General features: G+C 41.4%; 1 protein-coding gene across 2 annotated transcripts in view; it reads right to left on the bottom strand.

The window, feature by feature from the left end:
* Positions 1-14,450, bottom strand: part of kcnq5a (potassium voltage-gated channel, KQT-like subfamily, member 5a) — an 87,908-nt gene that overhangs the window by 22,164 nt on the left and 51,294 nt on the right. For both annotated transcript variants that reach the window (XM_027277899.1, XM_027277900.1), the window contains exons 2-5: positions 3,757-3,847; positions 1,881-2,007; positions 1,111-1,286; positions 389-514 (exon numbers count right to left, since the gene is read on the bottom strand). In XM_027277899.1, the coding sequence (XP_027133700.1) occupies positions 389-514; positions 1,111-1,286; positions 1,881-2,007; positions 3,757-3,847 (520 nt within the window). The remainder of the gene's footprint in view (positions 1-388; positions 515-1,110; positions 1,287-1,880; positions 2,008-3,756; positions 3,848-14,450) is intronic.

The raw sequence follows: 14,450 nt of genomic DNA, 5'->3' as shown, positions 1-14,450 counted from the left end.
TGTCAGAAAATAAAATCATAAAACTTAGTGACAAAGTCTGATTTTTAAAGCGAGAACCAGCACAGTATGAGTGCTAGACTTGCTGATAGAGTTGCTGATTGCAAACCCCTCGTCTCACCTTCTCCTCCATAGCATGAGGGAGAAGCTACAGAGGCAGCAGTAGTGTTTAGTTTGTCTGTTCCTACTGTAGAAACATCACAGATGGATACAATTTTAAGGTAATAACAACACAACCATTCTTATTTCAGTTGATTATACACTATTACACAACTATTACATATTATATTCCATTTCTGCAAAATTCTGCAAATATACCTCCCTAAATCTGACAAACAGGACCCATTTTAAAGTCTTTTAAAGGCTTAAGTGTATCCGTCTGTGTCCTCACCGTGCCCCACCACAGAGCGTCGGCGTAGGTGGCGAAGTCCTTGTTGAATTCTTTCTCCACCAGATAGACCAAGAAGGAGGAGAAGATTAGCACGAGGAAACCGATATACCAGGCAGTCACCAGCTCCTACGAGACACACACACACACACACACAATCATATGAGGTTAAATCACATTAAATACCAAAATACAGGCAAGAAAATTAGATAACAGACTAACAGCAGGTAAATAAAGTCTGTATGTATCATAATTAAACAGGATATTATTTCAAAATAAACAGGAGTCAGTGTTAAATGTATATTTTAAGTATTAAATACCTCTGTGACACTGTTAACTGGTAGAATATCACATTTTCTGACATATGAACACACAATCATCCATACTTCCTAATAAATTCATGATATATATGTTTAAAATAATTTTTTACATTCATTTGAAACAAATATTCACACTGGTGATTTGTGTTTGTATGCATAAACAACAGCATTACTATAAAATCACTTTTTAGACCTTCTCCCAATGGATGGAGTTGCCGTCTTTTAAATTTGTTTTAAAAGTTTATGCAACAGCAGAAGAAGAACTGGAACAAGATGGAATAATACCGCTTGTTTGATTGACAGGTGATCACTATGAGGTGAAGTGCAGGAACACCGTCTGATCATTACTAACATCTGAATTTAAAAAAAAATAAAGTTCCCAACAGAAGAAACAGATCGTCTTACCTTACTATGTGCATAAACTACAGATCCCAGCAGCTTCCAGGTCCCTCCCCTGCGGTCCATGCGGACCATGCGCAGGATCTGAAGGAAACGGAGGCTACGCAGCGCAGATGTGGCGAAGATGTTACCCTGGCTACCGGCTGAAACCACGGCAACCGAGGCAATGAGTACGATGATGTCTGGAGAGCAAAAGCGTGAAAACGAAAGGTCACAGGATCCACAATATTAGCAACAGGCACTGTGGTTGACTCACCTTCCTTCTAGGTTGACGCACACACCCATCCATCACCTTGAAAACATTGAGTGATTCCCTACAAGCTGTTTGTTTCCTTTTCTATCTCCATTAGCTGTCCTCTGTCATTTTGTCTACAACACTAAAACATCCCGCTTTATCCTCTCTTTATTTCCCAGCAGACTGACTTCCCTCTATGCTGGAGCAACCTAGGAAGTATAAAAGCCACTATCCTCTAAAATAAAGAGGACATAATGTGTTAAAACTCCTCTGTGACATGTATTATTGAAAATACATGATAATGTCAATGTTGTTGCAAAAAACTTGAGCAGTAACGATGATATCACCTTTAATTTTGACATTTTCATTCTATTTTTTCACCCAGACCTCCAATTAAATCCAGCCAAAAAGCTTGGCGTGATGATGCACATCTTTTTGTATTCATATTTCTACACGTACCAGGTTTTATGAGTTTTGTCTGACAACGTGAGACACACACACACACACACACACACACACACACACACACACACGGACCTACCTATGACACAGAACGGTTTACGGGCGAAGCGGAGGCGTCCCTGCCAGCCTCGGTAGCGGCAGCAGCAGCCAGCGCTCCATATCCTGATGATGTACTCCAGACCAAACACTACAATCATCACAAACTCCTGCAGGACACACACACACACACACACACAAAGAAAGTCACACACTTAAACCTTTAAATGCAACACATGCAAAGTCACAAGCACGATAACTGTAGGCTTCACTTTGTCCTTGTACTATCGTTACTACTTGAGTGCATGTTGAAGACCTTTTTATGGTAAACACGTCGACATGTCCTGGCAGCAGAGGCATAAGTGTGATTAGTAACATTAATAATGGCTCTATTCCATTTAGGTGTGCCAGTTCCAGGGCCCTCTTATTACGCATGCTGGCTCACTAGCTTGACTTATTGTGACACATGAGTGGAACAGAGGCATCGTTAGTGTTATTAGTTACTCCTCTGCTTTTCCTGCTGTGTGATGTCTGCTGTGAGAACGGCTAACCCGAGCTAACGTGATGACTTCAGGCACGGCGAATAGGAAAATAATGGAACGTCGTACCTATCTACCACTGAAGCTCACTGAAAAACACTTTAAATCTAGTTTATTTGGAAACCACATGGTGATGACAAGGTGGGAAGTCATGGCGCTCTTTGCACAGATAAAAAATGGGAGAATAATAATTTTTTTTAACCTTTAGATGGAGTCAGGGTAGCTGTTGGACCAACAACTGGCACACCACTGTGCACAGATGGAAGGATACATGCATGCAGATGTGAAAGTGAGAAGGCTTGTTGGTATTTTCTGTGTGATTCTTACAGTATCTGTTGTCCACGGGTGCTTTATACCATTTTTTTCTCGTTAAATTTACGCAGACATCATGTATATGTTGATAAATCTGCAGCCTCTGATTGAATAGGGTGCATTGCCATCGTGCACGGCTGTCCACGCTATACATTGAATCAATCATGTGCATATTACAGCAGACTGCTCCAAAACAAACACACATGGGGAGACCGGAGATATTAGATTACAACGGCTCATCAGTCCTGTGCATCTGTGGATTTTTCCAGATTGACGAGATCATATAAACATTTTTTTAATTACTTATTTCTAGCATCATTGTACAACTTAAATAAAAACTCAAACTATCGGCCCTTTGCTGCACATTTATGATGTTGTGCTCTGCATCATTCAGACGAAAACAGGATTTTCTGAGCTGAACTTGTTTTCGAGTGATGAGAACAGTAATGTGACTGGCTGTATTTATTAATCACCACGCCCACCGTCTGTGCTGCTGAACATACATGAACCAAAATAGTAGGTGCACCTGGGAAAGCACTCAAATCTTAACCACTCCGTTAGCGATTCAAACATCTAACCTCAGCAAGAAAGTGAATAAATGCATTTCCCAAACTGTCAAACTATTCCTTTAAAGTTTGTCTCACTGTAACTACAAAAAACAACAACAAATAAACCAGGAACAATGCCCACATTAGCTTGGATACTTCACAGACCTTCATAGGTTACTTTCAAGCTTCACACCAGAAGAAATAGTCCCTTTGAAAATGCTTTGAAGCAAAATAAAGAAAATCCTTTTACTCAGCTCACTACTGCAACTTGAAGCCACCACAAACGTCTCCGCTCCTCTTGGTTCATAAACAGTGATTCTACTTGATGCATTGGATCTGTTTTATTTAAGCTACATTGGTTTATTTATTACTCTGATGATGTCTTTGTGCTCACACGTTCAATACTGTTAGTTTACCAATGTGACACTTCCATAATTCACCAGTTGTTGAATAACTCCTGACCCATCCTAACTAAACACACTTAGTTGTGTGAATGTGTGTTTGTGCATGTGTCTCGTACCAGGATGAGCAGGCAGTGTGAGGAGAACTCCTGGTGAGCGGGGATTGTGGAAAACACAGAGAGAACCAGACATCCAAAGACCAGGATGAACCTGCGGAGACAAAGCACACACACATAAATCAGTTAAATGTAATAAATGTAATAAATTCGGCTGATTCACACACTGTGACCGAGGGCAAACAAATCCTTCTCACAGTAACACTAGACGAACAGGCAGTTGACACAGAGCTGCAGACTACAGTGTGTGTGTGTGTGTGTGTGTGTGTGTGTGTGTGTAGTCCAGTTATTCACTTAAAGCTGAAAAGGTTTAAAGTTGTCATCTACAAGTTTGTCCGGCAGCATCGTTCGGCTCCAGGTACTCATTATTGTGATGTTTTTCAACTTTGACTTCACATTACAGTCACTGGATTACAGATTACATCCAAAGAAACTTAAGTTTTAGTCTCCAACTTCAAGGAACCTGTAAATAACGGATCTGCAAATACCACCCGAGGCTACAGCAACCTCCTCGATTATCTGCTGATTGTGGCCACTTAAATTAATACTTATGTTTGTGCTTACTTCAGTGGATCTATCTAAGTATATTTAGTTTTTCCTGATTTTCAGGAACTTGTTAAATGTTTTTTCATTGGAGCTACTTTCTCCCGAGTCTCTTCGTTGGTTGGAAAACACATCACTGCTACTGCAAACTCTATGAGCCTCACAAGAAATCCCATCCACCTTCAGTGCATCAGGGTGGAGAGATAACATGCAGATGCATGAAAACGGGGGAATGCCCGACCAAAATATTAACAGTACAGATGTATTATGGGTGTTATGGGTTGTGATGGTTCTAATAATCAGGCTTGGGAGATAACAGACTACAATTCACTTCTTCAACGCCACTCAATACAGTTTAGTCTTCCAGCTGTGTGAATGGTCTTACAGTAGTCACATGAGTCATCTTTATTTGATGTTGAACAGGTAATTAATAACTGTATTGGATCCTATCAGAACTGAATTAGAAGACAGGAGCTGTGATTAAACACATAGAAGAAACCTCCATAAAACATTTGCATCAGTCTCCGTTCTGGCAGTCCGAGCCCTCTCCATTGCCTGTCTGACCCCGAATGCCCCTCCTCTGCTGCCCACAAGGAAAGCACACAGTCCCTTGTAAGTCATATGGTATAACTTGGTTAATGAGCAAATAAATTAAAATTCATAAGACAGCTTCCAGGCAACATATGCACTGGCTAGCAGCCCCAGCCTACTCTCTCTCTCTCCACTTTTTTTTCTAAAGATGCCATCTGTCTTTCTGATATTTACTGACTTCTCATCGCTAAATCTTTGAGCATTTGTTTTCTGCGTACAGAATACGTTCATACGTGATGCCCTCTCCTGAACTGACGCATATCGTACTTTCTTCCTTCTCCATCTCCCACCTCTTAGTCTCTGCCTCAGTTCTTTCTTTCTTTCTTTCTCTCTCTCTGGACTCCTTCACCCATCACTTTGTCTTTTTCTCTCTCCTGGCTCTTCTGTATGATTGATGCCACCATTTATTTTCCATGGAATCCATGAGGAATATGAAAAGGGAGGCGTATGTGCATGTGTGTGTGTGTGTGTGTGTGTGTGTGTGAATAGTGATGCGTACCTGCGGCTGAGTTACAGCAGAGGAGGACTGATGGTTCCTAACATCCAGACCACATCTGTATCTGATACTGGCTCTTTCTCTAATAGCTCTTTACTGTCATACAGACAGACACACAGCACGGAGAGCAGATTTATAAACAGCAGATTTATACCAGTTATGGTAGCGAAATTTCATTTAAATTTAAATAACTCTTCAATGTGCACTAATGGTCCAAATCTCTGGCTTAAGCGAGTCAAGAATGGGCCGTTAGTCTTAACTTTGGATCGGTTTGTACACTTTTTCTTGATGACATTACAAGAAACTATTTTTGCAAAAGCAATAAAGCAGCGTCTTTATTTACAGGTTTGTTGGAGTTCATGTAAAATTCTATTATTAATTACTGGGTTTAAATACAAGCCACGCCATGAGTGCAACTGAGGCAAGCGTGACCATGCATGCAGCCAAAAAGGAAAATGAACAGCCGCCATCCTCTTGCCCAGCAGTTTCAAGTTGGGGTTGAAAGTTTTTCCCTGCACATACAGATGTTTTATCTCTCAAGTTTTTTTTCCCTAAGAGACACCAATGTGTGTCAGAAACTGTTTGTAGCTCTCGAAACAACTGCAACTTTTGCAGTTGCATTTCACAACCACTGTAGTTTATTCTTCTTGCTTGGAAGGAGAGGATGAAACCGGAGGGTTGCAATCACAATGCCACAAGATCCTACACTGGATCTTTAAACTACACGAAGACTGACTTGTTAAACCACCAGTAGACACTACTTCTTTTGACCCTGACAGTGCATGAGTGCACAGGAATGCTTTTCCACCAACCAACTGCACAACAAAGTTCACCTGGAACTGACCTGAGGCTAACTTTCATATCGCTACACACTGTAGCATTTTAGTATAGAAACATCCTGGATATGGACCAAACTGCCAGTATGCAAGGGCCCAAAAAGTGTGTATGCAATTGTAGAGTTCAGGGTTTGCAGGTAATGGTGCTTCACCAGTGTAAAGTACAGTATGAGACACTTCCTGCCATGGAAATGAAAGTCTGTGACTCCACAAGTAGAAAGCAGTGTTCATGGATCTTGTGGATAACAGGTGTTATCTCAGGTAATAACTGAACCAGCGAAGCTCTCCTGCGTCAGTTAAGGTCAAAATTAAAGTTTGAACATTTCAAGAATTTCAAGAATAACACATTTGCAAAAGGTTTTTGTTCAAGGTCTGAAAGTAAAGACAGGATCATGTTTTTTAAATCTCTCTACTTACACTGCAGAAGTTCGAGGCCTTGAGTGAACAAAGCATGCTGGATGCATGAATGCGGTTAATGAAAAGACCTTTGGCTACAACTTTGGGTGAAATCAGTCCATCATGTGAAGTGTGAATGGATAGCTTCAATAGTTTTGTACAACTTCAGCCCTTTTCCCCTCAGAGCAAAACAAACAGGGATCAGATGGTCCTTGACCACTGACCATTATTTCTTAGCTTTAACTACCGTGTTCACACAGGCTGGTAGGAAAGTGTGAAATAAATTGACGTGTTCTAACACATTAAATCATTCCAGCATCTTATCAATATCACTTTATGCACTCGGGCACGCTGCGTGTTTTCCGAGTGACACCTCTTTCCCGTTTATCAATCGAGGCTGAGATTATTCAGTGGGTGCACACAGACAAATAAGCAGCCACTATTGAATGACGGGAGCATGATGACGCCGCGCGATCGATAATGCTGTGTCATTGATCAGCCGCTCGGTAAACTAGACACTTGATCATAGAGGTGAACCGCTGACACAATGTCTGTGTGGCAATGTTCGAGGAAGATGAGAGTAGAGTGACGCATGTTGGAAATTGGAAGATTACCACTGGACATAGAAAACATCAATATGATCACTTCTACTTTGTAAAAACTATTATTTCTCTGTCTGCGTGCGGCCACTTAAAGAATGGCAGCAGTGATTGTCCCGTATCCCAGACTTGAGTTCTTTTATTTAATTTTACATAATAATTATAATTAAATGACTTTGTTTCAGTAACTCGTCTCACTTCACTGATTCACTCTCGTCTGTCTGTCATGGAAATTTAGCTGGAAGTGTTCGGAGACATGAGTTTAGAATATTCTTTTAATCATTGGTTTCTGAGTTTCTTGTCTATTTCTACTGCAAACTGCAGTCCAAATGCAAACCTGTTTCTAACTGATGATGGAAATGTACCTACACACACTTTGAACATTATTATAATTTAGCCAAATAATCACAAGCAGGCACAAAAAAAGGCAAAGGCAAGATCAAATGAACCATTTACGTATTTACAAGCTACAGGATCAACCTAATCTATAGATGTAAAGACAAAGAGTGAGAGAGACCCCCCAACATGCATGGGAATGAATCACAGAATCCCATCTTTTTCAGATTGGTCTGCGATGTTTTATTTTTCTAGGAGAAATCCCTGAAGACAGATGCAGAAACAACAGGAACAAAAACTAAATTGAGGGTTCCTATTTAGACTCATCTCCTGCCTCGAGAGAGGATCCAAGGCGCAGACATGAGCGTTTTCATCTTCTCAAGGGCGAGTAAGACGATTTTTCAAGGACCCATTCCATCAAATTTAAATTCAAAGTCCATGAAAAGTATGAAATCCATCACATATCAAGTATTTCTAGTCTATGTGAGTTTATTGTCAAGCACGAAATTGAAGCAAATTGAGCATAAATGTAATATATTTCTTATTTTTTGGCTTCTTAAAAGGCATCAAGTTGTAAAAACTACAAAAGAACACCCAGGAGAAGGGTGCACATGCTGCTTGATGCTCAGCAGACATTAATAATATGACAACTGTTTACTGATGTTTAATACATGTAAACAGCTGTCATGCTATTCTGCGGTGGCAGCGAGGATGCGAGTTCAGTCCATTAAGAACATTTTCTTTGGACGCTCTACTTAAATGTCTCAGCTGAGTGTTGGCCCACTCGGTTGTCAAGATGTCAAACCAACAATTGTTCCTTGACGTCCTCAGTGGACCAGTGGACGAGATGCAGGTGTAAGAGAGAGTGCCCGCTTTGGTGCGTACGGCAGAGATAAACTGCCCCTGACTTAATGCTGATGAATGACCCGAGGACACACAGACAAAACCATATACAGCCAAAAAACCTCTATGAGCTGACAAAGGGTGTGTGTGTGTGTGTGTGTGTGTGTGTGTGCGTAATCAGGGCTCACAAGGCGGTTTAATTTAATTAAATTATACATGTGTTAAAATGCAAACAAAGTAGAGATCATTAATCAAACTAATCTAACTGTTTTAATGTTTTATTCGCCAACTTTTTAAATGGAAAAAGACGAAAGATGAAAATGTGTCAAAGTTTGCTCCTTCGTTATCTTAATGTCACAGTTTGTGCTGCTGGTGTGGACAATAGTTGTGTATCAATGATTTTAAAAAGGAAAAAAGGAGGGACACATTTTCAGTCTAATATTGTAATATATCGTGAGGTGGTGCATCAATAAAAGCGAATGAAACAAAGTGCGATGGACACAGTCTTAAATAAATCAAGCAGAGCGAGTCGTCCACTAATGAAATGCTCAGTGGCTCGATTCCCCGGCTCCTACAGTCTGCACGTCAAGACAACAAAACCCCAAAAACTGCTCCCGATGCACCTTGCATGGCAGCCAATGCCAGCAGTGATTGAAGGTGCGAGGTCACCAAAGGTGGAATTATGTAGTGTGAAGTGGTCAGAAGACTAGAAAGATGCTATAAAAGTCTAATCATCAAAACATACATGAAGAATAAATGTCCACTCTACTGGAGAGAACATCAGATCCGTGTGAAGCGACGAGGAGACCGTGACCTTCCTCAAATGAACATGAGACAAACAGAAAAGCACTTGTTCTGTCACATACTGTATTGTTTGACTGCCGCTCTTTTAACCACGTCATATCGTCGCATCCTCTTTTTGTGGCACCCACTTCTTTTGTTTTTCTTGTACCAAATTTGAATTAACAGAAGACATACACACATAAACATACGTAATGTTAGTGCCGACCTCACAGGAAATATAGTATGTTTTGACACACGTGGGATAATTTAAAGGTCCAGTATGTAGGATTTTGTAAATTGCAAACCCCTCGTTTCACCCTCTGAAAAATACAAATGGTCCTTGTCTAGAGTCAGAGTCTCTGTGTGAGGGGACTCACTGTTGATATAAAAGTCTCATTCTAAGGTAACAGAAGCTTAACAATTCTTATTTTCAGGTGATCGTACACTCATGAAGACATAATCGTTAATATTATACTTCTAAAGAACTTTAATTAATAATATAAGGCATGAAGAGTTTCTTTACACTTACATGTATAATAGATGAGTAAATATATAAACACGCACATGCATGCAGCCAAGTACACATCAGAGGGAAGAATATTTGACTTTACTTTTTCATGTGGATGATAAATTGCCGCTCAGACGACGCGTCGAAGTGGAGGAAGGACTGTACAGTAAATCTACTCTTTTGCGAGGTACCGTGCAGCTCGTAAAAAACGATCTGTACGTGCTGTGAAAGCGTGTCGCATGCACATGTAAATATGGACAAGTATGTTTACGGTACGAAAAAAAAAAAAAAAGGAAGAGCACTTTAAAAGGGTGCACATGTTCTCCTCTATGTGTTTATATGGAATAAGCATCTGAGAGTGGGGAGGAGAGAAAGTGTGTGTTGTATTTGTGTGTGTGTGTGTATGACAGATTGGGTACGTGAGAGGTCAGGGTTTTCCACACAATACGGTCTGGTATCATTATCTATTTCCTTCTTTCTTTCTGTGCCAACCATGCATACCCTTTCAATCAAGACGGAGGGAGGGAACGGAAACAGAGAGAGAGCGAGAGATTGAAAGAGAAAGAAAGTCAGTGAGGCCAGTGGCTTTGGATAAGTGGATGAGTAAATGCCGCATAATGTCAAGGCAACAGAACAAAAGAAACAATGGAAGATGCAAAAAGAAGAAGACAGATAGGAGGGTCATGCAAAGAGAAGAGCCACAGAGATCCCCGCGCAGTGGCACAAGGAGAAAATGCTGAATCAAAATGACCAGAGGCAGAAGAACGGAGTAAGGCCACTCTGTAAAAACTTCAAGATTTCACTGAGGGCAAAAGTATTACCTTGACTGAATGCTCCCTTTCAGAGAGTTATCATGTTATTGGAGTATGTTTTACAGGTGGTGCAGGAGTTCAAGTATCTCAGAACAAAACGGAGCGTGAGGAAGACTGTCGGGTTGGTGTGGCGTCTGCAGTTTTGAAAGAGCTCGATTTATTAAGTCCATCTACATTCCGGTCCTCACCTATGGTCATGAGCTTTTGGGTAGAAGATCGCGGATACAAGCGGATACAAGTGGATGTGGCCTGGGTTAGCCTCGGGATCCCGCAGGAGGAGCTGGAATGCATTGCTCGGGAAAGGGTTGTGATGTTTTCTTTGTAAAATCTTTATCTGTAAAAAAGCAACTTCAACTGTCAAGTCAAATGTAATGAATTCGGCTACGGTATTTGAGTAAATCCAACACTAATAATGAGTTCAGCAGGTTCTCCTGGATGAAAGCAGCAGAGCAGAGGTTGTGATGAGAAGATAAAGACTGAGCTGAGCTATAATTAATAATTCTCCTTCTAGGAAAGGCCCGGAGGAGCGAGGGGGAAGAAGAACAGAGAGATTACGAGATGACAAGCAGAGAGAACAGAGCGAGCACAGTTAGTCTCGACTTTCTTTTCAGGCTCTCGTCGGAACCGATTATGTCAACCGACATTTTATTGATCATGTTTTTACTCTAATCGATAGCATTCTGTCACATCTTGAGTTTCAGACTTATAGGATAAAAAGAAGGGTTGAATTAAAAGCACACACGGGGAGATAAAGAGAGCGAGGCTGGATGAGAGAAAGGAGGGGGGGATGAGGGATGGAGCCAGGTCGACTCCTTGCCAGCGGTCTATTAGTTAATTCTTGTGTTTATCCAGTCGAGTGCAGTATCTTACCTGCTGATGGCAGCGATAAAACATACGGTTTTATTTCTAAGCAACTACTTGACCAAACAGAGCCGGGCCAAGGACACGCTGCTGCTGCTGCTGCTGCTGCTGCTGCTGCTGCACAGGCCAGCTTTTCTCCGCTCGCTTCTGAAAGGTTTTTTCTCCCATCAAAAGAAAAGTTGAGCTGTAATAACAGCCGTCCTCGAACTCACGTCAGACGGATTAAAGAGCTGGAGGTGGAAGGAATTTAATGTCTTGCTTATAGAAGCCCCACAGAAGCGAATCCGTGCTGATGCAAAGGTTTGAACCGAGGCTGGAGCGGTGTGAGTCTGTTCAATGTGTCAACCTGTTGCAGTTAAAGCCTGGGTACTTAACTTTTTATCTTAATGTAAGTGTATTACTTGAGTTGGTGTCTCATATTCAGTTGTGGCTCTGCAAATAACACAATTAGCATTTTCTAATCTGATTTTGATCTTTATTTATCTTCTCTACATTAACTTTGATTATCTAAACTAACCTTACCAATAACTCGATCATCACAGGAACTTACAGACAACAGTCACACATTTGTGCATCCTTTACATCTTATCTCCTGAAGTCATCCTCTTTCTGATGGTCAGGAACGTCCGTGGTACAAACATTAACACTCTACCAGTTCTCTGAGCTCGCAGCCCTGGAACCCCGGCTAACAAACTGAGCTAACAGCAGCTACAGTTTACTTCACTGTCCGTCAGGAAACTCTGTAAACCACAGAGAGTTGATGCGGAGCAGCCGGAGGACATCAGAGGGAAAACCAGAAAACATTTCCTCCATAAAATATGATCCAGTTTCACCAGAATCAGTGAAATAGTTGCTGCTGTGTGACTTCTCATGGAAGTTACAGAGTGTAGAAACAGCTGTGCAGAGGGGAAGAGGAACGACGAGGCACCGTTCACCTGATGAAAGTCTGTTATTTTATGGTAGAAAAGTTCCACAATGTTGCTTTTAAAAAACGCGTCATTGTGAGAACTTCTCCTTTGCCTTTGCACATCAAGATGCTTATTCAACATCTTGACACTTACGAAAGCAACAGGTACCAGCCAATCAGACAAAGGAGGCACAGACGAAGCGCAGATCTGAACAAATTCCTCAATATAATTTGGAATAGATATAGAAGTCTTTTTTTCTATTTTTGGCGCGATGTTCTCGTGTTTTGCCGTCTGAACAGATTTTACAATGCATGATTTGCGAGATATAACGTGTAAGCCCATGAATCCCAATAGTACAACGCAAAAAGTTCAATATCCCAACATGAGCAGACTCGAAGAAAAGTGTAAAGCACACGTACACGGAGCAGCAGAGATGGGACTCCAACCCTGCAACATCAAGAGCCGATGTGTGAAGATGACTCTTCATCAGTGAACCAGCTTACGGAGCAGCTGTTCGTTTTTTTTTTCCTACATCTGAGCCATCGCAGCGAAGAGAGAGAGAGTGAGAGAGAGATAGAGAAGTTTGTGGAGAGGGGTACAGAGAGAGAGAAAGAAAGAAAGAAAGAAAGAAAGAAAGAAAGAAAGAGCCGGATAGGAGCCAATTTTCCATGATGTGGACGAACCGAGGATGGGTGACGGGTGTGAGAGGAGTCGGAAAGCTTTAAGTATGTGTGTGTGTGTGTGTGTGTGTGTGTTCTCACTAACTAGACACAGACTGACATACTGCTGAAGAAAGCCAACAGCTAACAGGGTTTATAAAAACAATGGCTTACCAGCACGCACACGCACACACACACACACACAATACATCAGATTCCTATCAGCGCCCATCTCAGCAATAATACCACTCCAAGACTCCTGTTCAGAGTGCTGCTGAGCAGATGTCAGAGAGACACACAGGATGAGTGAGAAAGTCAAAGACAGAGAGAGAAAGAGCAAGAGAGGGCAGGAGATGTGACTAAACTGTATTCTACGTCCAGAATGTAGATTTTTGATGATTGTATATGAATCAGAGCAAAAAAAAACAAAACATAAAAGACAACAAGGAGCGAGGAGGAGGAGGAGGAGGAGGAGGGCGCTCAGCTCCCGTGTCTCTCCCTTGAACTTCATATCAAACCCTTTTTATCATCCGATTTCTGAGAAATCCGAGCACGCGTGAACACGCAACTCATTCAAAACCAAGCAAGCCCTCCGAGCCAAGTGAATCAGAGGCACAAAGCGTGCAGTTAAAGACTTGGACTTATCTATTTTATAACAAACTCTGCAGCTGGCTGGTGTGTGAATGTAGCAGATACGCTTTCATCCTTCTTCTTCTTCTACTTCTTCTTCTTCTTCTTCTTCTCGCCGCGGTCTAAACACTGCCATTTTCCACTTAGCTCAGCCAGCGATACTGTGTGTGTGCGCGGAGGGCATCACACCTTTTGTGTCTTAGGAAATCCACCGGGCTTAGTGGGCACACTTGATTAATGCCACTTAACCATGAGCAAGCAGCATGTTGCGTGAAGGCTCATTAGTCACCTCACTAGTACAACTCAAAGAGAGCTACGGCTGAACGAGTACAAAGCCTGTGCAGGAGTTTATTCTCAGTTTTTGGCTGTTTTTTGGGACGCCGGGCATTTTTTCTTTTTCTTTTTGGAGCTAATTTGGAAAGCGTGTTGGCAGGGGTTAAATAAAGCAATATTTACTGTAACTTCCAGAGCAGACTTGGAAAGAAATGTGTTTAATATTTTAATTAGTGTGCAGTTTGCTCAGACTGGAGGCAAATAAAAATGTTAAATCTGAGCATTTTGTCCTGTGAGTTAGTACTTAACCGTGCAGGTGAAGCACCTCTCGTAGTTCAGGAGCGAAGTGTGTATGAGCTTCATCAGGCATGATATCGATTAGACCGCATGCAGAAAAAAAAACAAGCTTTTATTTCAGAGGCAGGAGATCTGACATTTGAAAGATGAGTCACTTTGAGCAACATTGAAATGAAGAAGACGTCTCCCACATTTTTGCAATTCTTTTTTAAAATCTATCCAGCATGTGTCTACCGCTTACGATGATTCATGATGAGTTATATTTATTACCAGAATCCTCCCCTAGCTTCAGTGACTTCACTCTGAGCTGTTGTCGTTTGTTGTGA

This window comes from Larimichthys crocea, chromosome III (assembly GCF_000972845.2).
Source record: "Larimichthys crocea isolate SSNF chromosome III, L_crocea_2.0, whole genome shotgun sequence".
Taxonomy (NCBI): domain Eukaryota; kingdom Metazoa; phylum Chordata; class Actinopteri; family Sciaenidae; genus Larimichthys; species Larimichthys crocea.
This window is presented reverse-complemented; position numbering and strand designations above follow the sequence as displayed.